Raw genomic sequence first — 24,208 nt, forward strand, 5'->3', positions numbered from 1 at the left:
AATTGCTGATAATATGCTCGAGTCCTAGGGGGAAAAAACCCCACCTGCCAATCTATAATACAAGGTACCTTCCAAAGCAGTTGGACCGCCGTAGCTTGTGGGGAGAGGGCTCAGACCAAGGTTCTTCACCTGCATGGAGATTGTCACCCCCACTCTCTCTGCGGCTGCAGCGCTGGCCTCTCTGGTTCGGGACAGGGGGTCTCTACCCAACTACCCTTTGCGGCTGCTCTGCCTCAAAGTGAGTTTGGACGTCTCACATCTCTTATTAGAACACATTGTGTGTTTTTTGCTCCTTACCTTCCCTCCTTTCATTTTCCTCTAACTTCTTTCATCTTTTACGTTTTCTACTGTTCTTCTTACATACGCAAACCCACAGAGGTACAACTGGGATTCCGGAAACAGTATCGCCATTTGCCAGATGTCTCAGGACAACTGGGGCGAAGAGAGGAGAGCACCCATGAGGTCCCTTTGGGTGAGGCAGCTTACCTGTTGCGGCCTGCAGCACTGGACCGAGGCCCACCTGGGGGGCCCCGACGTCCACCTCATGCCATCACCTTTCATTATAGTAGTTTAGCAAAAACGATACCAATTTATTATTTAACAAATTGGGTTTTTTGGGGGGTTGGCTGCTGTTGGCTTGCTTTTAAGGCATCCGCCATGTGCTCGTAATCGTGAGGAGCCTCACGGGGGTACAAAGATGAGGAGCTCCCCGTGTCTGCTCTAGGGGAGCACGGGGGCAAGAAAAGCTGTACTACTCGACTGGTCAAGAACAGCCAAAGAGACACAATTTGTCAAAAATTAATGGGAGTCACTCACTGCATTAAAATCCAGCAATTCAGGAGATACTGAAAACAAATGGAAAACTCATTGGCCACCTTCAGAGATGCTAGGGACCCAACTAATTATTCCCAAAACTAGTAAACAAAGGGAAAGACTCAATTGTGTATATATATATATTTTAATACAAACTGTACTTCAGGGTAACCCCAAATCACTGACGAGACCAAGATTCTCTTCACAGAAGTATTCTAGTGACTAAAGAAAGAATTAGAACACCAATGTCCCTCAACTCCTAATTAAAAAGATGAAAACTGCTTGGAAATAAAGCAATAAAAAGTCAATAAAAAGATGACAACCAGGTCATCTGTCTCTGGATGGAAGGATATATATACTGTTACACGTGGGGCGTGTTTTTGCCCAAAACGTTGAAACCTGAACTAGATTTAGCCTCCTGATCAACTCCCGTTCACAGAAAATACAGGGGACAGAGGATTGTTTAAATGACACCACAAGGAAGCAAAATCCAGGCTGGAGAGCACCCTACAGGGCAAACAACCCAGCTTTTTCAACAGATAAACTGCAAGGAAAGAAGTAAAGTGTAAACTACAGATGAAGAGAGACAACATATGGACCTTATTCGGATCTCGATTTGAACAAACCACTGGCACCAAAGAGTTTATGAGACAATCAAGGAAATCCAAATACTGGAAATTGAACGACACGAGTTGTGCATTTTTTAGGTGTTATATGGTATATTGCTTTTGCATTTTCAAAAAGACTTTTAGAGCTATGCGTTAGAATATCTATGAATGAAATTATAGGAAGTCCGGGATCTGCTTCGATGTACTCCAGTGTTGGTAACGGTGGGGGAAAGGGCAGGGGGCCAGCAGACGAGAAGGGACTGGCCCAAAGGTGATCACTGTTGAATCCCCAAGCACATATCACTAAGCTACGTTAAGCTAGTCTAATTTTGTTTGAAACCATCTATAATAAAAAGTGAAATAAGTAAGATAAATCGAAATTCCGGACCCCCCAACATTTTCTTTTTGAGCATGACAGCAGACACAGGGAGAAAGCCGCGTTATGCAGGGAGGCCGGAGGAGGCTTCCCCAGGAGGCAGCAGGCATGCTGTCCTCAGCGTGTGCAGGAAATACCGCAGTCCTAGGCATAAAGAAGGCTCCCCCTGGACATGTGTGTCAAGCCCGGGAGGCCGGGCCACAGAGCACAGGTTTGTCGCAGGCAGGGAGAGCGGACCTAGACAGGCCACATAGGGTGGGGGTGGCGGCCGGCTGTCCAGATGGGCCGCCAGGAGTCTCTGTGTTGGGCTGATGAAGCCATCGGGGTTCTGAACAATGGGGAGACACTGTTTGCCGTGGGCACGGCTGGAATACTGGACTTGCGAAGCCTTAGAAACCAGGTAGGCAGCATTTGGCCACATAAAAATGACCCGGAAAGAGAACTGACAGGTTTTTGGTTTCTCACTGCAAGTATGGGGATAAAAGAAGAGAGACCAGTGGAAGACTGAAAGCATGGAGAAGGGCCTGGCAGAGGAAGGGCAGGTGGGAGGCAGAACTCAGGGGACAGATGTAGGGCCAAGTCTACCTGTGAGTAGAAGGTCTGCGTGACACGCTAGTAATGTTCTCTTGCTGCTTAGTTCAAAGACGTGATGGGGAAAATACTTGTCCTTTGATCTCTATAAATCAAAGTATAAACTGTGTGCCAAAACAATTTAACAGCTGTGCCTTTTTTCTTAAAATTAATAGTCCTAAAAACCAAAAAATATAAAAACGTGCGAATATCATCTTAGAAATCAAACCAAATGCTTTTTAAAAAAACTAACAACAACAAAAAAAGATAGACACATATAAGAGAGACATACATATATATGTTAGTTTTCTTTTATAACCTAAGTTTGGGAGATTTCAGTGGTAATCTTCAGAAACCTTTGATAACAAAAAACAGAAGGCCGCTAACTGCACATGTTCTGAACACCGCAGTCCGTGTGGGTGGGTGGGGGAAACAAAAACAGAAACAAAAAAGACATTTACACTTTAGGATAATTTTAACGAAGGTGGCCAGTTACACAAGCAGTGCAACTTCACTACTGCTACCGATGCAAAATGAAGATGAAATTGTGAACATCTCTAAACACAATTTTGGAATCGTTTCTTTTAGGGACTTAATGAGAAATATATATATATATATGTATGTATGTATAAGAAAACAAGAAACAACAACAAAAAACCCCCTAGGTTTTCAAAACAAAGTTTTTCAAAAGACCAGACAGTTAATTATGCCATCCTGATCCCTGTCTTAAAATTCAGCATGGTGTGTCATGAAACGTTAGAGTTGCCCGTATAAAATTTCTACCTTGGTAACTGAGTAATGCAAGAAGCAACCAGAGGGTTACAGAGTAAGTCCAATGCTTCGAGAAGCTGGTGCAGAGCTGGGAAATAACTTTGTTGTTTGTGAGAGTGCAGGGAAAGACCACGGAAATCATCTGCAAGAGAAAAGCTAATATAATTGTAGGAAGAAAGAAAAAAAAAGCAGCCTGAACTTGAGTTTACCTGAGACAGCTGTTTCTCTCGACACAGGGCTGCTTGGACCTGGCTTTCACGACACTTTATTTCTCTACCTCTCTCTTCTCTCACATTAGCTAAGTGAAATTATCATCCCCCCAAGGCAGAGTCCTCCTGCGATACATTATTAGGTGGGTTTATAATGAGTCCACGTGTGGATGGCAATAGCCATAGTCCGTCTGCTTCCAACTCCATCAAGTCTGAGAAGGCCCCAAGCTGGACCCTGGCGACACAGGTCTGCGCTCTGCTTGTACCCACCCTCTTCGTGTACTTCACCAGGATACCAGACGGCCCCTCAGACCAATCCCTTTCGGGGATAAAACAGGCGTATGTCCGGGTAGAGAAATGGGGCCACACTGGAATGTTGGAATTTCCAGAATTAGGAAAAAGGGCTTCAAAGAATGACAAGATAAGAGGAAGTAAGGTTTTCAGGTAGAAACCGATTTAAAAGGGAAAAGAAGCTAAAACTTTTCCAGATGCCCCTTCTGCACAGAACCAACGTAACAATCTCTTAGATGAGTCATGAAAAACAGAATATCTGAATGAGTAAAATTAGAAATCCGTAGTAGAACACTCAGAAGAAGGTTAAGTTTTTAAAAATTTAGTGGCTCCGTAAATCTTGATGTTAGATATAAAAAAGACGAGTGGCTCGGCGCTGAGCTTTCACCTTAGCTGGGGTATTTCTAATTCTCTTTAAACAGGGCTGTTTCTGAGAAAAGTCACTCCTTTCTCCCAGTGACATCTGTAGAGGTGAAAACTCACCCTGGGGTAAAGCGTGCTCCTCCTGCAAGTAATTTACCTCCCGGAACCTTCAGGGCAGCTCTTTAACGGCCACTGTCAAAATAACCTCTAAAGCCACATACGAAAAGCTGGAGGACACTTCTGCCCCTCACCCTGCCGTGCAACTGCAGCTCAATTTCACCGACAAACCGAACTTTTCAATTGTCTTCCCATTTATATTTATCCATAAGCCTTCGTAAGTGATAAGAGCATGGCTTATTAAACATCAGTTATTTATTGATCCCATGGGAGAACCTATAGGGCTTTTCTCACCCAATAGGTTGGGATCACCCTCCTTTCCACGCTGATGATGCTGAGGTGCAGGAATGTGAGTGAGGGGCCTGGGGTGTGGGCCGGACTGATGTATGAGAGAAACATAAAATTAAAAAAAATATGAATAACCCTCCATGCCACGCCAATTGCTCCACGTCGGTTAGTATTTCTAACCAGTGAATTCTAACCAGTTGCTAAATCCATTTCCATCCTGGAGGACTGACAGGGACCAACGAGGTTCCCCGTTAAGTTTCGCAGGTGTCGGGATGTCACCAGGGGCTCCCAAGGTAGGAGCAGCGGTGGTGGCGCCAAGTGAGCGTCTCCCCAGCTCCCTCCAGCACTTAAACTGCAGCAGGAGCCAGTCCCACTGGCTACTGAGGGGCCACCCTAAGACCTCCTCCTCTAGGTGACACTAAAGTCTGCCCAGAAATCAAAGGAGGGCTCACAGCGCATTCTTTTAGGAATGCCAAAAAAAAAAAAAAAAAAAACAAGAAAAAGAAAAAAAATTATTTATCAGGATTCACCCCAGCAAAAGTGGTGGACTCTTTAAAGCAAACAAACAAACAAACAAACAAACAAATTTATCAGGATTCATCCCAGCAAAAGCAGTGGCTTCTTTAAAGCAAAAAATAAGAAGAAGAAGAAAGAAAAAAAAAAGTTATTTATCAGGATTCATCCCAGCAAAAGCAGTGGCCTCTTTAAAGCAAAAAATAAGAAGAAAAAGAAAAAGAAAAGAAGTTATTTATCAGGATTCATCCAAGCAAAAGCGGTGGCCTCTTTAAAACAAATAAATAAATAAATGAAAATTAAAAAGTTATTTATCAGGATTTATCCCAACAAAAGCGGTGGCCTCTTTAAAGAGAAAAAAAACAAAAACGAAAAAACAAAAACAAAACCCGACGCCGCAGGGTTTAGACGCCGCCGCCGTAACATTTAAACGTTTTTTTTGTTTTGGTTTTTTTTTTTTGCGCGGGACGCGCGGAAGCGTCCTCCCGCCACCTGCAGACCCAGGGCCGCGGCGCCCGCAGACCTGGGGACAAACGGCGCGCAGACCTGGGGACCCGGCGCCGAGGCCACCACCAGACCCCAAGCCCCCGCCCGCGGCCTCAGTTCGCTCGCGGCCAGGCCCGGACCTGTCGCCGTGAGGAGAATAAATTAAAAACAAGTATATATATATATTTGTAACTTGCTGCTGGACCTGCGCCGCGGCCCCGAAGCTGCCCAGCGTCCGTCCGTCCGTCCGTCCGTGGGGCCGGGTTCCCGGGACGCCCGCCCCGCCCTCGGGGTTAACGGCGGGGGCCCGGCTCCGGGTGAGCGAGCGCGGCCGGGAAGAGGGGACCCGCCGAGCCTGGTCCCCCGCGCCCCGAAACGCGCCGCCCCGTCCCCGCGCGCCCCGCGCCCGCCACGAACAGGCCGGGCGGGAGGGACGCGGTCGCGGCGCTGAGGCGGCGGGAGTCCCGGAGCCCGCGCCCGTCCCCCGGTGACGCCGAGCCTCGCGGGGCGCCCGGGACACGCGGCGGCTCCCGACCCCGCGCCCCCGCGCCCAGCCCGCCCGCGGGGAGCCGCCTCGGGACCGGGAGGCGACGGCGCCCTGAGGGGACGCGGGGACACGGGGACACGGGGACGCGCCCCGGCGCCTCGTCCCGCAGGTGCCGCCTCAGGAGACGGGGCCGCGCGCCCGGCCGGCCGCTCGGGCTGAGGGGACGCCCGCCGCCCGCCTCTCGCGCGGACGCAGCGCCGCCGCCTGTCCCCGCGGGCTCCTCAGGGGCCCGCCGGCCGCGCGCCTCGCTCCCCACGGACCCGGAGCCCCGCGGAGCCCGGGCGCAGGCGGCGGGCAGGTGGCCTGGGGCCGGGGCCGGGGCCGGCGCGCGCTTACCTCAGCCATCCTGCGGCCGCCGGACCGGCTCCCCGCGCGTCCCGCCGCGTCCGCCCCGGCTCGGCGGGCGCCCGGCGCCTCCAGCTGCGGCCGTCGGGGGACGCGGCTCAGTGGGCGGCTCCCCGCCCCGCCCGCCCCCCGCGCCCGGTTCCCGCCCCGCCGCCCCGCCCCGAGCCCGGGGCCCGGAGCCCTGCCGGCGGCGCGGAGGTGTCCCCGCCGGGCTTGAAGGCGCTTGTCGGGCGACGCGACCCGCCCGGCCTGTCTCCCCGCGGCCGCCCCGCCCGCTCCCGCCGCCCGGACCGCGGCCGCCCCGCGCGGGAGAGGGGCGCCCCCCCCAGTCGCCCTGGGGCCCGGGGCTCGCGCTCCTGGGGGGCGGGGCGACAGGCGCTGAGACCCCGACGCGCAGCCCTGCCCGTGGGCGCCCCCACCCGACCCGACCACCGCCCCACCCCACGCTGACCCCACCCCCACCCCAGACCCCCACCCTGACCCCACCCCCATCCTAACCCCCACCCCCACCCCCGACCCCCACCCCGACCCCCACCCCCTCCCACCCCCACCCCGACCCCCACCCCGACCCCCACCCTGACCCCCACCCCCACCCCCGACCCCCACCCCCTCCCACCCCCACCCCGACCCCCACCCCGACCCCCACCCTGACCCCCACCCCCACCCCCGACCCCCACCCCCTCCCACCCCCACCCCGACCCCCACCCCGACCCCCACCCTGACCCCCACCCCCATCCTCACCCCACCCCCACCCCGACCCGGCCCTGGGGGGGGGAAGGCCCCTGCCCCTGCCCCCGCCCCCGACTTAGCTGGTGCCCACCCCACGGGTGCCCCCCGTCCCCTGCCCTTGCAACACCGCGCACCCCTCGAAGCTTCCCCCTCATGTCACCGCCTCCCTGAAGCCGTCCCTGCGCCCCCTCCGCTCCGCACCCCTGAGCTTTGGCCTCTCCTGGCGCCCCAGGCGCTTGTGTCTGCCGCCCGGGTCTGCTGGTCCCCCAGCCGGGGTGTCCCGTCCGCGTCCCGGGCCCGCTCCGCCTCAGGGCGCCTGTGCTGAGAGTGTGGCCCACAAAGCCCGGGTCTGGAGTCAGGGTGCCTTGGCCGCAGGTCCCCGCAGCGGGACGCTGGCTGAGGAGTTGGCCTCTGGCCTCAGGGTCTCATGTTTAAAAGGGGCTGAGCCCGGCCGGCGCGGTGCACAGGCTGAGCGTCGGCCCAGGAACCAGGAGGTCACGGGTTCGAGTCCCGGGCGGGCACAGGCCCGGGTTGCTGCCGGCTCGATGCCCAGTACCCGGCGGCAGAAGGCAGCCGGTCCATGACTCTCTCGTCATTGACGGTTCTCTCTCTCTCACCTTCTCCCTCTCCCTCTCTGAAATCAATAATATATATATGGACATATTTAGAAAAAAAAATTAAAATCGTGCATGAAACTAACCCATGGACAGGTGGGTAGGGCCACATGAGACACTTGCTGTCTTCCCTCCCTCCCTTTCCGCTGCACGGAAAACTGATATTTTTTGGGATTAATTTAAATTTGCTACCGGAAGAGCTCTTGGCCACAGGATTATTGAACGGCCGTAATATGCTCATTATAAATACACCAAAATGTCTTAAGTCCCGGGGATTGGCCCACATACATACCTTTAATGTGTCCTATTGAGGGTTTTGGTCAGTCGCTTTGCGTTTGCTGCAGACGAATTAGATTTGTCTCAGTGAAACTCCCCACTAGCAACAGATACCGGGGTGAACCTGTTTCGCGCTGTTCCTGGTGACACGTACGGGGGAGATTTTTGGCGATACGTAATTGGGGAGCATGAAAACAGGCTGCCCCTCCCAACACTCTATCGGGATTGAGAATTCTTCCAGTGTGACAGTGTCGACCCCCATAGAGGGGACTGGTAGGTTTAGGTGAGAATTGCCAGTCAATCGTCTGCAGGCTCACTTAGATGTGACTAAAGTCATTCCTTGCGTTTCTTCCCAGATCTGACGGACTTCTTGTCACCCCTTGGAAACGTGTAAGCAGAAAATGGGACGGAGAAACCACCCCTGTGTATGGGGCAAAAAAACACGCCACCAGCTGGGTACGGAACATCGAGGACACGCTTCGGTTCTCCTGCTGGTCAGTGTTGGGACCCGGGTGTGGCTTTTCCCTTCTCTGGGCCTCAGCTTCTCCATCTGGGCAGAGGGGGCATCCCCGAGTGCCACCCTGCTCTTGTCGCCCTCACCTCCTGCTTCTGCGCATCTCGGCCTTGCTGCATTCCTTCTGTGACGAGTTCCTCAGGGTAGTGGGCACTGAAACTAAAAATGTCATTTCTAACTTTGCAATACACTAAGGATTTAAAAATATATATTTATGAAAAAAGGAGGGGGAGGAGGGGAAACGTTGAGAAGACCCAGAATCAGAAAATCACTGTGATCTGTTCTTGGGGAGGCACAGAGCAGCTCATCGGAAATGAGAGTCTTGCTGGGATCACTCTGTTTCCCAGGGTGGGTGCGCGGGGCCTGCCCATCCCGAAAAACCACAGCAGATGCCCAGGGGCTGACCAGGTTTGGGGGGACCGTGTGAACGGAGAGTCGGTGCCTGTCTGGAGCGGGTAGCCATTACTCTGCTTGTCGTCAGCTGGGAATGTGGGCTCTGTTTTGCCAGATTTCCCGAGTTTTCAAGAGGAGCTAGAAATATCCTGATAGATACTAAAGAAGTTGGCCACTAGCGTGAATTTTTGATAGGTACGGCGTGAGTCAGACGAAGTCTGTTTTGTGGGCTGAATCTGGCCAGTGTGCTGTTCGTTCACACCCTCAGCTATGGATCTAGTGATGTCTTCTCGAGGCCTGGACTTACAGTATGTTATAGATATAGTAGGTGTGTGATAAATATTTGTGGAGAGAGTATCGCTCCTGGAGGAGGACTGTTCACGGCCCTGCTGAGCTTCCAAATGACTCTACGGGATAGTCGCAGAGAAGTAAATTACAGCGCAGGGAACACAGTCAGCAATCTGATAATCTCTACATATTGGGGCCAGGTGGGGACTTAAACTGTCAGGGGGACCACTTTGTAAAGTACACGATTGTCCAACCGCCATGCTGTGCATCTGAAACTCATACAGAATAATAGTGAACAAACTGCAATTGAAAAAGAAATTTTTTTTAATTAAAGAAATTTAAAATAGCCCTGGCCAGTTGGAGCATCGGCCCACGGACTGAAGGGTCCCGGGTTTGATTCTGGCCAAGGGCACGTACCTTGGTTGCAGGTTCGATTCCCCACCTGCGGTCGGGGCATGTGCGGGAGGCAACCAATTGACATGCCTCTCTCACATCGATGTTTCTTTCTCTCTCTGAAAAGCAATGGGGAAAAAAAATGTCCTCAGGTAAGGATTAAAATAATAGGAATAATAATAAATAAAAAGAAATAAAACAATGAATTCTCAAAAGCCACCCAGAAATTAGCAGCCTTGTTGTGCTGGATTCAGAGTCCGTTAATAGGCTGGTAAACTTTCCCTATATTTAAACCCTGGTAAGACTCCCTGGAGCTGTTCATAATTCTGGTAAATATGGAATTATGGGAGAAACTTAACTCTCCCAAGAAATTCTTCCCCAGGGGAACAAATGAGCTTGAAAAAAATTTTTTTAAAATTAAAAGTATTTTTTAATCATTGTGTTAAAAAGAAAAACAGAATACCTTTAGCTCTAGAGGTTTGGGCACTGCTGATGGGAACGGTGTATTACAGCAGGGCCAGTGGGTAGTGGCTTCCACCTGAGCCATCGGTGGCCTAGGAGAGGAGCCAGCCCTGGGGCTGTTGGGAGGAAGGCCTTGTGAGAGCCACTGGGGCAGGGCTTTTGACCGGACAGGGTGGGTGGAGAGCCACTGATGTCACAGGCCTTCTGAGGTGGCCTCGCCTGAGTCCTGCGCATTCCTCCGAGGACAGTGTCTGGAAACACCAGGAGACAAGAGTCACATTTTGCTCCGTCACCTCCCCGCCCAGACACAGACACCTGGTGGTGGTGGCAGGTCTGGGCACATCTGCCGCGCAGCTAGGCAGTGGAGCCTGACTAAGCAGCATTTGGGGCCAAGGCTGCACTCCCCCCACCCCACCCCCACCACAGCTGCCTGCTGGGGGCGCAGCTGGCCTGCCTCGGACCTGGCCCAGGTGTCCCAGTTTTTCCCCTCTAGCCCCAGGGCTATTATTCCCTCTTGAGAGAGAGAGAGAGAGGAGATGAGGCCATTCCAAAGGTAGCATGTAGGGTTTTGGTGGCAGAAAACGGTTCCTGTCCCTCCACCTCTCACACAGGGCCAGGTGTTGAAGAGAGCAAAACGCCTGCAGATCCTGCTACCCAGAGGGGAGTGCACTGTGCCCTGCGTTTCGGGTTTCAGCAGCCAAGATTGCCGAAACCAAGGAGGGGACGGCTGTCCGAGGAAGAATGATGGGCATAGTTGTAAATCCCGAACTGAAAACACACCCAAGCCTGATGCTAAACTTCCCTGAGTGTGTCTTGTCAGCGATGCAACATGTCGGCATCAGTGGCAGGTACCCTCTGCCGTCAGGGGACCAAATGCAAGCCCTGGGCATACGTAGATCCTGTATGTTAATAAAAACCCAGTGACTTTTTTCAATCTCCACCAGAGGATATTTTGTCCATTGCTTTTCAGAGAGAGTGGAAGGGAGAGAGACACACACACACTGACCGGTTGCCTCCTGCATGCGCCCCGACCAGGGCCCAGGATGGAGCCTGCAACCGAGATACGTGCCCTTGACCATTGGAATCAAACCCGGGACCCTTCAGTCCTCGGGCCGACGCTGTAACCACTGAGCCAAACCTGCCAGGGCCAGTGACTTTGGTAATGTCCATTCTAGGATCGCACCCCCCTTACCCCCCCACCCCGGAATCCTTTTCACCTCTGTGGGTATTTTGCAACGACAGCCTTTGCCACACACACACACATTAATAAAAGTTAGTGGTTTTCCTGGGAGTCTGAAACAGGGCACGTGACAGCCAGTGAGTCACCTGTAAGTCATGCCCGTGGTGACAGCTCTGCTTTGTTCTGTGGGAGCGTGAGAAGCCGAGTCAGGGCACGGACCGCTCCCTGTGCGCGTCGGGGAAGGACTGCCCGCACATCCGAAGAGGAGAGGGTGTTCTCTTTCCGCGAGGCGGCTGCCAAGTGTTAAATAGTAAAACATGGAGGTACACACTTGAGTAAAGAGAAGGCACTGGTGTTTCAAAGATAACATGACGGAAGGAAAGAAAAAAAAGAAAGAAAGAAAAAAAAGGGAACCGGATTATTTGGCAGAGATGTAAGTTCACCCCTGGAAAAGCAGCCTCTCTTAGAACCTCGGTGCCCTCAGATCCTGACAAGACGGGTCCGCACACATCTTCTCACTTGCGTTTCTGCAGAGCAGGTTTCTGCCCGAGCCTCCCCTCTCACTTTCCCTCTTCAGGACACCCCCTAATGGGTTGCAGATGTCCCATTTGGTTAGAAGCACGTTTCAGATACATCTGCCCTTCTTTGCTTTTATGCAAAAAAAAAAAAAAAAAACCCAAAAAATAACACACACACAAAACACACACCTGCAAATCTTTATCTTTGGTCAGATTTACCACACGTTGGAAGCTTTGAAATTTGGGTCCAGTGGGAAAGAGGAGCATGTCACACCCCCCCCCCCTTCAGTTTGGATTCTGTAACGGACAATAGCCTTTGGGGGAGGTATTTTAATTTTTCTTTCAGGATAATAGTCAGGAAAGCTGTAACGGCCTCAGACATAGGTGGAGGCTAATTGATTTCTTTAATTTGTTTAATTCTGCAAAGTCTGTGGGGGAAATCTATAGCGACTGTGGCAGACAGCTATGGGCCGTGTGTGTGTGTGTGTGTGTGTGTGTTTGTTTCTGATTTTCTGAGTCTTAACAAAGAAGATGAGACCACAGCGCCAGGAGAGGAGAGAGGGACGAGATGTTGGCGCGCTGGTGAGGGCATGGTTACAGGACCAGCTTCCTCGGATATGCCCTGAAAATACACCTGATGTATTTCCAATAATCGAGTAAACCGCCTGCCTAGGCCTCAAAGAAAGATTGTTTTGTTTTGTTTTTAACCACTCCCTTTATTTGTTCGACCTTGCGGCACTCCACCCCAGCACCCAAGGGATGACAAATGCCATTTAAATAGTGCTGAGATGATAAAATAATAAAATCATCCGTCGCCTCCGGGAAGACTGGGAAGGAAATGCACATTCGGTGTGGTTTCTGGAAGGAGGTGGGACGCTCCGCCTAGCTGAATTCTTAGCTGTGTGACTTGGAGCAACATATTGCATGTTTCGGAGCCTCAGCTTTTCTCATCTGTAAAGTGAGGGAGATGGATTAAAGTCGTCGTTAATTCCACGGGTGATTCTTAACACCGAGTGCCCTCTGTGGCTCAGGCACTGTGCGGGTGCCTGAGGACACAGCAGACACAGTCTCTGTCCCCACCAGCCGCCCCTCAGTGGCGCTGTCACTTCCTGGTCGTTTCCTGTCATTCCCTGCTGACAGTAGAGGTTGGCTTAGAACTTGCCCCACCTGGATCATCATTAATTCCTGGATTTAAATGTTCACGGGGTCTGCCCGTCTAAGAACGTAGCCCTCCAATCCTCGGACCCCATCGGGCTTCAGCCTCCCTTCCCTTTCTCACACCTCGCTCCAACTTGGGTCCTGTGGAAACCTCCGGTTTCCTGATCCCTCTTGCGCCTCAATGCATCAGTTCCCTCCTGGTCTCTCTTTCTTACCTATGGAGTCCAAACCCAGTTTCTTACCATTCAAATTACTCTCCCCAGGGACCCATAATTCCCTGGCACCGCTGTCCCTCTGCAGCGTCCAGTGACCAAACTCTAAACCTGGATTCAGTACTATCACCAGCTTCAACACATAGACTGAGTGTTGACAGAGGAGCAAAATGATGACGGAGTTGGTGTGTCCACGAATTCCAAGTCTCCCCCACCTCCCAGAGCCCCCCAGATTTCCATGGGTGTCTCTTTCATTTCCTTCATGAGTTAACCAGAATATGTGCGCACACCCAGTTTTAATCTCTCTTCCTCCCATCTTAGAGGGTGGTGCTTCCCTCTTCCCCCACCAAGCACACCCTCTGGGACCCTATTAGTAATAATCTCTCTTTATTGTATAGTCAGTCTCTCTTTTACCCAAGGACGTGCTTAGAGAGAGAGAAAGAGAAACACTGACGTGAGAGGGAAACATCGACCGGTTGCGTTCAGCATGCGCCCTGACCGGGAATCGAACCGAGATCTCCTGGTTCCTAGGTCGATGCTCAAGCGCTGAGCCACGCCGCCGGGCCAGCATCCTGTTCTTTATATCATTTGTCGTCGAACTTGATTTAAAATATTTTATATTGGTTCATTTGGCATTTAGTGTATCATTCCTGACGTTATCTTCTGTTTGGATGAATAGATTCTCTGTACATTTCATTCTGCTCTTACTGCTTTTAATGAAGACCCGGTTTCCGCTATTATGGGTGTAATTTTGTTGCATTCTCGTTTTCTGCTGACCCGTCCACTGACCGACTTAATGAATTCCTTCATCTCCTTAGGAATATAAAGCAGCTTTATCTTCAAGTTAACTGCCCTGAGAAGGAAGATGCCCCTTTGGGATCTTACGTACTGTTTAGTGCTGCAGAATCTTTTTCCGAGGTCCTGCCTTCCATTTCCCTTAAAGTCTGAGTTTTTCTAAAAGTCTTTATCATGTTTGTCTGGAAGACTCGAGGGACTGGATTGCTTTAAAAAACACACACCAGAAAACACACACACAAACCAACCCCAAAAACACCCACATCCCATGATTCATTTGAACATCGAGAGCTCTACCTGGGACTAGTGCCAAAGGTTCAATCAAGAGCTTGCCAACGATTCCCTTAGGAAGTTCCTGGATCTGAAAATGAAGACTAGTCCAGGAATAGCTACAGGGTAGCGAACCCAAGTCTTCCTTGGAATATCTTACGGAGTATAAATCAGTCAGTAGGTGCAGGTCACTCATCCCTCCTCTGCCAAATGGCCGGACAAAGACAGTCTCCGACAGATCAGGTTGTTTCCCTATTGACACCGGTGAATTACCTCTTTGTTTTCCCGTGTTTCGACATCTCCTTTTTTGCCTTATGCATCTTCAGGTTAACTTCTGGCCCACATTTATACTCCACAGTTAACCTACCAATATGTTTTCCCCTATTTGGGGGGCATTCTTTGCACCCATTTCCATCCCTGTGGGTTCACTTCTCACTGAAGGAGACCCTTTAGTAGTCTTCTCAGCAAGGACCTGGGGATGGAAGATGCCCTTAGAGTCTGCAAATCTGAAAAGGCCTTTATTTTGCTCTCACCCTGGAACGATAGTAAAGCTGTGTGAGGATTCTGAACTGATGTGGTTTTCTGTTCCCCCCACCCTTTGGCTTTTGCTCTTATTGGTGAGTGGTCTTCACTGTAGGCGTAACACTTTGTAATGGGTCATCTGTCCTTGGCTTTAATTTTTTTCTCTTCATCCTGAGATGAAGTCCCTGCTGATGACTAGGGGGAGGATTTGAGGTGATGCCACTCATAACCTCTCCTTTCTGTCCCACAGTCACCCAGGTGTAAGCGCAACCTCTCCTCTTGCCGTGCTTGGCCTACCCCAGGATGTGTGTGTGTGTGTGTGGGGGGGGTACACACATGTGTGCCCTCCCCCACACTGACGTGCCTGCAGCCGCAAGGTAAAAACTTTTCAGAGACTTGCCTTATCCCCATGGTCCTGCTCTAGAGGAATGACTCCTGTCCAGCGTTTTAACATGAGGTGCAGGGAGCCCAGAACGGACGGGCATTGAGACAGAAAGGGCTCGTATGAGGAGCTAAATCCAGGCTCTAGTGGCCAATGAGATGGAGTCATAGAGAACTACATTTCTGGTTCTGTGAGAGCCTCTAGGGTCCTGTAGCCAAGAGGACTGGCCCCACTCAGCCAGCCCATGCCTATCCTGAGACGACAGATGGTGCCACAGAATGGAGGATGCTGGGAACACGTGGCCGGGAGAAATGGCATGTTCTCACTCCTCACCCATACACTTTGGCCGTTTAAAGCGGGAGGAATCAGATAAACTGAAGTCTTCAGTACCCGGCCTTGTGCTACAGGCAGGATAGAGAAGGGATCGATGGGTTCACGTTCCTAAATTCTGGGGATGTGATATAAATCTTGTTTCCTGGTTTGCTAATCCTACTATATTGCAGCTCTGACAAGCCAATCTCCCTCTCAGTACTTACCCCTATCACAAGAACACTCTGATGTTCTAATTCTGTCCTGATCTAGCAGAGTCCATTGTATTATTATTTTTTTTACTCTTCGTCCAAGGATATTTTTCTATTGCGTTTCAGAGAGAGTGGAAGAGAGAGACATGTTGATTGGTTTCCTCCTGCACATGCCCCGACTGGGGGCCGGAGATCGAGCCTGCAACCAAGCGAGGTACGTGCCCTTGGCCGGAATCAAACCCGGGACCCTTCGGTCCTTGGGGCCAATGCCCTAACTACTGAGCCAAACCAGCCAGGGCCATTGTATTATTATGATTATTTTTTTAAAGTCTGCAAGTGGTCATCAACTGATGACTGGGTAAATAAAATGTGATGTTACGTGTACATTACGTATATATAAAAAGTGGAATATTGTTTCACCTCAAAAAGGGTGGAAATGTTTTCATGTGCTTCCACATGGATGACCCTTGACATTATGCTAAAGTGAAACAGCCTGTCACAAGAGACACAACTATATGATTCTGTTTATTATGTGAAGTCCCCGAGAGCGGTCAATTCAGAGAGACAGGAAGTAGAATGGTGGCTACCAGGGGCTGGGGTGGAGGGTGCGGGAGTGACAGTGCAGTGGGGACAAAGTTTCAGTTTTGCAAGAAGAAAGAATTCTGGGGATGGCTGGTGATGATGGTTGCACAAAAATGCAGATATACCTAACATGACTAAACTGTATCCTTAGAAATAGTTAAGATGCTAAATTTTATATATTTTTTTACCACTCCCACCCCCCTCAAAACCACAATGAGGTAATTATGATAAAGTAAGTGGGCTTTTATGGGAGCCTGTAGTAGGGGGAGCCTGCCTAATCTGGGATCAATCAAGGAGGTCTCCCTGGAGGAAGTGTCATTCAAGCAAGACCAGAGGGATGAAAGAAGTTAACAGTGAAAGGGGTGTGGAGGGTAAGGGCTGAAGAGGGCTCTAGACTATGAATAGGTTAAGCAGCCACCACCCAGCCCTTATCAAATCCTGTATGGGTTACTGCAGTCAACTGGCTTCCTGCTTGCCGTCTCTTCCCACCTATGCACCGATGCCAGAATAATTTTTCTCAGACACCACCTGGATCATGTCACCCTCCCACCTTCCTGGCTAATCCCTCCAGAGCGATTTTCGTTCAGCCTGCTGAGTGAGCCCTCTGCCTCGCACTCAAGGCCCTCTTCACCTGGCCCACCTGGCTCTCCAGCCTCTCTCTTCTGTTCCGCCTCCTGTGAACTCTGGTATCCCTCTGTAGCCGTCAGTGGGCTTATTAATTCCCTCTTCCCTACCTTTGCTTCTGTCACTTCTCCCGTCAGGAACACCCTTGTGTCCTCCCTGGCCTGGTCCCTTTTTTCCGTTCAAGCACCTCGACTTCCACCCCACTTCCAGGGATCATTTCCCGTCTGGATTCCATACCAGGTTATTTTAGCGTCTGCTTTCCTGTCCTGTAACGTCACCCCTCCCTTCCCCCACCTCCGCACAGGTCACCCAGGACCGGGGCCTTACTTGTGCCCCTAGTGCCTACTGCCATGGCCAAGGAGCTAACAACACACGTTGGTGCTCAAACCGCCATCCTCTCCTAATTAGTCCTCATGGTGAGCTGCTTATCACCAGCCGGCAGGCCCAAGGCTGATGTCAACCAGGGCAGCAGCCTGTTTTCCCTCAGCGCCGAGCCAGGAGCCCACCTCCAGCACCATCCCATCTCCTCCTGACATTCTTGAGCCAAGCATCTCCCCGCCAGGCCCTCCAGATGCTTAACAGGATTATCTGCCCAACAGTACAGCCCTCCCAGGCCAGTGACTTCACCCAGGGGTGCAGGGGCAGTAACAAGCACGGAGGCCGGGGACTCCCTGGCAGGGCTGATGGGGGGGCAGGATAGAGAAATGGGGGGGGGGAGATGGCCCTGCACCCATCAGAAGCTTAAATCGAGTGGTTTAACTTTGGAGCAAAATCCAACTCACTGCCTAACTATTCAATTGGCAAACGCAACAGCCCTCGTCATGGGCTGCGGAGGGGTGGGGGCCAAGCGTGAGGAGGCTCAGGGGTTGGGAAATCCACCTGGATGCCATCAGTCTTGCCAGAGTAAACAGAGCTGACAGGAGTGCTTGCCGGCAGCCTGGTACAGGTTAGGGGGGGTCACAGGAACGGCCCAGTGACCCGCCTGCCTTAAGGTAGAGACGCTCTGGAATCTGTCACAAAGGACAGAGCTGAAAGCTCGCTCCTTGCGGAATGAACTCGTTTCCTGGCATCCAACACCACTGGGAGTGCATGCGCTTTTTAAAAAATGTTTTCAACATAAATCTGAGCTGGGATCAAATACATTTAAAGCAAAACAAACTGCAAAAGATTCCTCACCCACCCTCAAAGCAGGACCCCGTATTATAGGTGCCACAAGCAATAAAAAAATAGTAATTTTTAAAAGCTCTTTCGCAGTGTCCTTGAGGGTTTAGAAAGAATAGCCAGCTTTATAAGGAGACCCTGCCACTTAAATTATCTAGTACTCTCCCAAGTCAACAGCAGAATCTAACTTGAGCAATGATCCTTTTATTAAAATCCTATTTGATGGAAATGGCAGCTGTTAGCGAACTGCCCAGGACTTGTCCGCGAGCCCTACAGGGTGGGAGGGAGAGGAAATGTAAATGAAAGAACTTGAGGGCTCAGCCAGCATGGCTCCGTGGTGGGGCATCGTCCTAAGAACCAGGAGGTCGCCGGTTCGATTCCCGGTCACATGCCCGGGTTTCGGGCTCGATCCCCAGCAGGGGGCCCTTCCTTGTCATTAATGAGCTTCCTTCCTTTGTTACTAAGACGAGACCTCTCCCTGGGTTTATTTCTTACGGTAGATACATAAGTATCCCCCAGAAGTTCCCTTTGCAAACCCATCTTGTGACGTAAACCCCAGAACCCATGCCCCTGAGACTAAATGAATTTCGTGACATTAGCTGGTTGGGGGGCGGGGGGGGGCCATAATGAAAATTCCCTGCCTCGCCAACATACGCTTGGTTCATTAATCTGTCGGTGGAACCTGGCCTTAATTATTCATGATAATAGCCCTTAATATACTAGTTTGCTGCGGCGTAGTTTGTACGGGTAATGGAGGTCTCTGTCCTTTAAGGACTTATTACAACTCCGTGCTATTAAATCTTCACGGAGAGGTGGGGTAGGAGCCTGACCGGGGTTTTCATGGGAATGTCACAGTCGACGCATAATCATCAGGCTTTACTGTTCTGAAGACACTTTCATCCGGAGGACCTCAAAGCCCTTTACGAGCCTTCATTAGTGCCAGGAATGCCCTCAGGGCACCAGGGTTTTACCCGTCTCTGTTTTATAGGCGAAGAAAGAAGACACAGTCTGGCGAGGTGACTTGCCCAAAGTCACAGGACAAAGCGGCGGGACACCTAGGGGGGTGGGGCTCAGGCAGGTTTAGGCAGTGACTGCTTTCCTCTGGCCTTACAAGAAGAAAACCATTGGCCTGTCTTTTGAGCTGGAGGGCCACGGCCTTGACTCTCAGTGTTTGGGTGGTCCATGTCCACTCTGGCCACACCACACCTTAGTGCCTGCTGAAGGGAAGGCTAAACTTCTGATCCAAAAAGGCCTTGTTACTCAAACTTTTTTTTTTAAATAAATATTTTTTTATTGATTTCTGGAGAGGGAGAGAGAGAAACATCAATGATGAGAGAGTCATTGATCGGCTGCCTCCTGCATGCCCCCTGCTGGGGATCGAACTTGCAACCCAGGACCGTGCCCTGACTGGGAATTGAACCTGTGACTTCCTGGTTCATAGGTCGACGATGCTCAACTGGTGAACCATGTCCGCTGGGCCAATAATGCTCCTTCCGATGATGTATCCACTTTGGGACGTGGAACCAAAATTAGGTCAAATAAAAGTCTTTGGATAACTCACTAAATTTGAATATTAAACCCATAATTTCTAAATTCAACAACATTAAAAGCGATCCGCAGAGTAAGGGGCAAAGTGTGGACGTCAACAGCCGCGGCTAAGAGGAAATTACAGGCAATGGTGCGTCTGTATTAATTAGTGGGACGACTTAGGTTATAACTGTCCCAAGACAGTTTGGAACGCTCCATCCAGTTTGCTTCCCCCAAGGGCAAATTTTGCTACCCATTAGAATCGTCTGGGGGTGTGGGTAGGGGTGCCTTTAAAACGGCTCCCCAGCCTGCACCTCAGAATTAAGTCAAAATCTCTGGTGCTGGGACCCAGACACGGATACTTTTGAGAGCTCCCTTCAGTTATTCCACTGGGCAGCCAAGTTTGAGAACCAGAGACCAGGGTCTAGGGATCGCAGACCCAGATGCACACAGAGGGCCCGGCAGGTCACATGTAGGCAAACCCAGTGTGAGGTGATTGGGAGCAGTGAGGACTGCAGTAAACTGGAAAGCACGTAGCCTATGTACAGATTTCCAGCTTTAAAAAAAAAATGTATGTACTGCTCCAGCCAAATGAAACACAGCTGTGAGCCGGGCCTGGCGCATGGGACACGGGCTCGCAAACCCTGCCTGTGCTAAGATTGCCCGCGAGGCCACCGGAGGTCCTCAGAACAGGTCAGAGCCAGGCCTCAGGAAGCACCACCCGAGGGACCCGCTGTGTGCTTCCCCAGGGTCTCCCCTGCATTCCAACCCCCCCGCCCCCAGGCAGCAGCTCCCCGATGCTGTTGCTAATTGGCTTTTGTTTGTTTTACACACTTTCGCATCTCGGGTGCCTAGAGAACTGTGTTTTAAAATGCCGCGCACAGCACATGCCCGTGGAGGTTGAGTCTCATCCTGGCGGAGAGACTTCCACAGTGACTGCCCCTGACGTGGCTCTTATTGGAGCTGTTACCTGAGTTCTTCTGTTTAAAGGGAGGGGACGAGATTCGGTCAGCCACTCGTGGTGTGTGTAGTGAGTGTGTGTATGTGCTGTGTGTGTGCTATGTGTGGTGAGTGCAGTGTGTGTGCACAGTGGAACAGCTGGATGTTCTTCAGGACAGATCTTCTCAAGGTCTTTCTTGCCGCCCTGGCCTGCGTGGCTCAGTGGTTAGAGGGTCAGCCTTTGGACCAAAAGGTCATGGATCCAATTCCCAGTCAAGGGCACATACCTCGGCTGCAGGTTTCCGCCCCAGTTGTGTGAGGGGGGCAACCAATCAGTGTCTTTCCCACATTGATGTTTCTCTCTGTTTCTCTCTCTCTCTCCCTCCTTCCCTCCCTCCCTTCCATCTGATCTGGGAAAAAAAATAAGGAGAGAGGGGGGCATCTGTAATAATTCCAGCAACACAGATAAATTAAAAAAAAAAAGAAAAGCAATGGGAAAAATATCCTCAGGCAAGGATTAACAACAATGGAAGACCACCCTTGCTGGGGGCGGCATGTCTTTCCTGGTGGACGGCTGCGTGTGTGTCACTGCAGGAACCAGCTGACACTTTCATTTTCCAGCCCCAGGTACAACCTTCCACTGTGCTCCTGCAACGCTGTCTGGGTTCAGAAGTCGTTGACTAAACTGGGTGGGGCCTGGGCGAGGCCCAACAAGCCCTGTAACATTTTCCTGCTGCTCATCCCCACCCGTTATTAGTAAGTAATTCCCTTTCCGCCCCGCAGCCTGGGCACGGTGCTCACCACGGGGCTGCCTCAGGTGGGGCGGCCGGGGCACAGCCCTGATCCAGTCTGGCCCCCTGGGCGATGGACCCAAACTCCGTGTTTTGAGTTTTTTTCCTACCATTCATTCTGCAGGTCTCTGGAGTCACCTCGGAACAAACGAACAGCAGTCTCTGTTATTTTTCCCAATTTTTTTCCCCCTCACCCGAGGATATTTTCCCTGTTGCTTTTCAGGGAGAATGGAAGGGAGAGAGAAACATCGATGTGAGAGAGACACGTTTATGGGCTGCCTCCCGCACGTGCCCCGACCGTGGCTGGGGATCGAGCCTGCAACCCAGGTACATGCCTTTGGCTGGAATCGAACCTGGGACCCTTCACCCTGCTGGCCGACACTCCAACCACTGAGTCACACCGGCCGGGGCGTGCCTGTTATTTCTAATCTGTAGCGTCTGAATTTCTTCCCAGAAACGTCCCCGTTTTGTACTGAGCCGCTCACTCTTTCTCTCCCAGCTGTGTGCTTTACTATGTCTCACAGATCAGAATTACTTAGATGGATGACAGTAAAGAAAAGCAGTCACCATCGTAGTGACGATGACATAATCAACTGGCAGCCCTGGCCGGTGTGGCTTAGCGGTTAGAACATCGGCCTGCAGACTGAAGGGCCCTAGGTTTCATTTGGCCACGGGCATGTACCTCGGGTGCAGGGTCACCCTTGTCCGGGTCTGTGCGGGAGGCAGCCAGTGGCTGTGTCTCTCTCACATCGGTGTTTCTCTTTCACTCTCTCTCCCCCTTCCACTCTGAAAAGCCCTGGAAAAAATATCCTCAGGTGAAGATTAAAAAAAATAATAATAGGCATATGTGAAACGAATGAGTGACGGGCACCCTACACCGTCGCTGCTGTGTACTCATAGCAGACTTGCCTCCTGGGGAAATATGAAGACAGTGTGTGATCCCATTTCCGGTTCCCCTGGGCATTTTTTGAGCATCTGTTCTGTGTTGGTTGCTGTCTCAGAACCAGGGGAACAAAGGACAAGTAAGTTCCTGCCCTCAGGGAGGTCCCTGGAAAGTGGGTGATGGAAGATGCCCCCGCGTGTGCCTAGCGCGCTCACAAAGGGGTGTACAAGTGCTGAGGGAGCCTCAGAAGGAAGTGACTAACTCAGCCTCTGGGCACTGGAATGTCTTAGAGGAGCTGGGACATCAGGGCTGGGTCTCGGAGACACTCCCTTTCCCAGTAGGAGCCTGACTCCAGTTGGGGACAAGGGCTGGCCTCAGGGGAAAAGCCCGAGTTGGGCCCACGCCTGGTTTCCCAGCTGCTCTCTGCCAGTCGCCTTTGTGGGGAGGGGGAGGGTGGGCACAGCCTCTAAAGGCCACCTCTCCCCCTCCTCCCCAAATAAGCCTCTCTCTCATATTCCTCATTCATCACTTGGGGTACTGAGAACCCCAGAGGCCCGGCCGGCATGGCTCAGTGGTTGAGCATCGACTTAGGATCCAGGAGATTGCGGGTCGATTCCCGGTCAGGATACATGCCCGGGGTGCAGGCTCCTCGATCCCCAGCAGGGGGCGTGCAGGCGGCAGCTGATCCATGACTCTCATCATTGATGTTTCTCTCTCTCTCCCTTCCTCTCTCTGAAATCAATAAAAAACACATTTTTTTAGGAAAAAAAGAGAGAGAAACCCCACCACGTCAAACAATCCTCTCCAGCCAGAATGCTCTGGCTCCGGCAAGCTCCTTAATCTCTCTGTGCCTCAGTTTCTCTTCCTAAGTCAGAGAGAACAGCAGTACTCAGTATACAGGGTTGGTGAGGACTCAGCGAGTCGCTACCTGGAAAAGAGTTGGATTGGCAAGTGGCAAGTGTCGAGTGTTAGCCGTTCTTGTTGGTGGAAACGAGTTCCATTAAGTCGCTCCCTCCTGATGTTACCTACTTCTTCACTCGGTGACTTGGGGTCTCTGGGTTCTACCCAAGATAAGATATTTAGGGAAATTAAAATGTCTCTAAGAAAAACATGCTATCCCTCAAAAAGCATCTTTTCCTTGCAGGGCCCAAGTGTCCTCAGGAGCGGAGCAGAATCACGTGCTGTGATTGTGGTAGGAGTGCAGGAGAAGGGATGTGATCGCAGGAATACAGGACAGAGAGTGGGGACCCCAAGGCCACCCCCGTTTCATGCGGCCTTTTTACGCTGCTCTCAGTTTCTGTTTCCTCTTCACGGGGTGTCATCTCAGGGAGTGGAGTGCCCCCCTCAATTTTACACGACAGTCCTTTAAAAAATGAGACGTAATTGTTTCCTTATTACAAAAGTACTACTCTTAGTACTTGCAGGAAAAAAAACACCAGCTTAAAAAACCCTTCCTATTCCCCTTCCCCAGAGACTCCGGGGTGGGGTGTGGAGGGTACAGCTTTCTGCGTCTCTCGTACCCCATACACAGCCTTTAAAACAAAAGTTGGCGTGGGTGGCAGATTCTGTTTTGTAAGCTGTGTTTTCCACTTGACGGTCTGTCATGAGCGCCTTTCCATGGCAAATCAGTCTTAGTTCTGCAGCGTCGTTTTCAACGGCTGAATAGTGTTTCATTTGATAGATAATCTCCTAACACAACCCTTGTTCTATGAGCACAGCTCCTTCTGGATTTTTGAAATCTTTAAAAAAATTTTTTCTTTTAATTTGTTGATTGATTTGAGAGGAAGAGAGAGAAAAACATCGATTTGTTGTTCCCCTTGTTTATGCAGTCAGTGGTCGGTTCTTTTTTTTTTTTAATTGATTTCAGAGAGAGGAAGGGAGAGGGAGAAATATCAATGATGAGAGAGTCATTGATCGGCTGCCTCCTGCACGCCCCCTACTGGGGATCATGTGCCCTGACCAGGAATCAAACCGTGACCTCCTGGATCCTAGGTTGATACTCAACCACTGAGCCCGCCAGCTGGGCGGCTACCTCTACTTTAGAGGTTTGAGATGCATGATGCCAGGTTGTGCAGGAGGCAGCCAATCGATGTTTGTCTCTCTCTCCCTCTCCCTCTCCCTTCCTCTCTCTCTGAAAATCAATTTTAAAAATGTTTTATTGTGTGTTTTTTTTAAAA

The 24,208-nt window shown here is 51.2% G+C and overlaps 1 protein-coding gene across 2 annotated transcripts in view; it reads left to right on the plus strand.

The window, feature by feature from the left end:
• SH3GL3 (SH3 domain containing GRB2 like 3, endophilin A3) overlaps window positions 1-24,208 on the plus strand; it is a 103,508-nt gene that overhangs the window by 17,356 nt on the left and 61,944 nt on the right. For both annotated transcript variants that reach the window (XM_087829235.1, XM_016215684.2), the window contains exon 2: window positions 8,273-8,410. In XM_087829235.1, coding sequence (XP_087685361.1) covers window positions 8,318-8,410 — 93 coding nt within the window. In that variant the 5' untranslated portion in view covers window positions 8,273-8,317. The remainder of the gene's footprint in view (window positions 1-8,272; window positions 8,411-24,208) is intronic.

This window comes from Miniopterus natalensis, chromosome 22, assembly GCF_054644295.1.
Source record: "Miniopterus natalensis isolate mMinNat1 chromosome 22, mMinNat1.hap1, whole genome shotgun sequence".
In the NCBI taxonomy this organism is placed as follows: Eukaryota; Metazoa; Chordata; class Mammalia; order Chiroptera; family Miniopteridae; genus Miniopterus; species Miniopterus natalensis.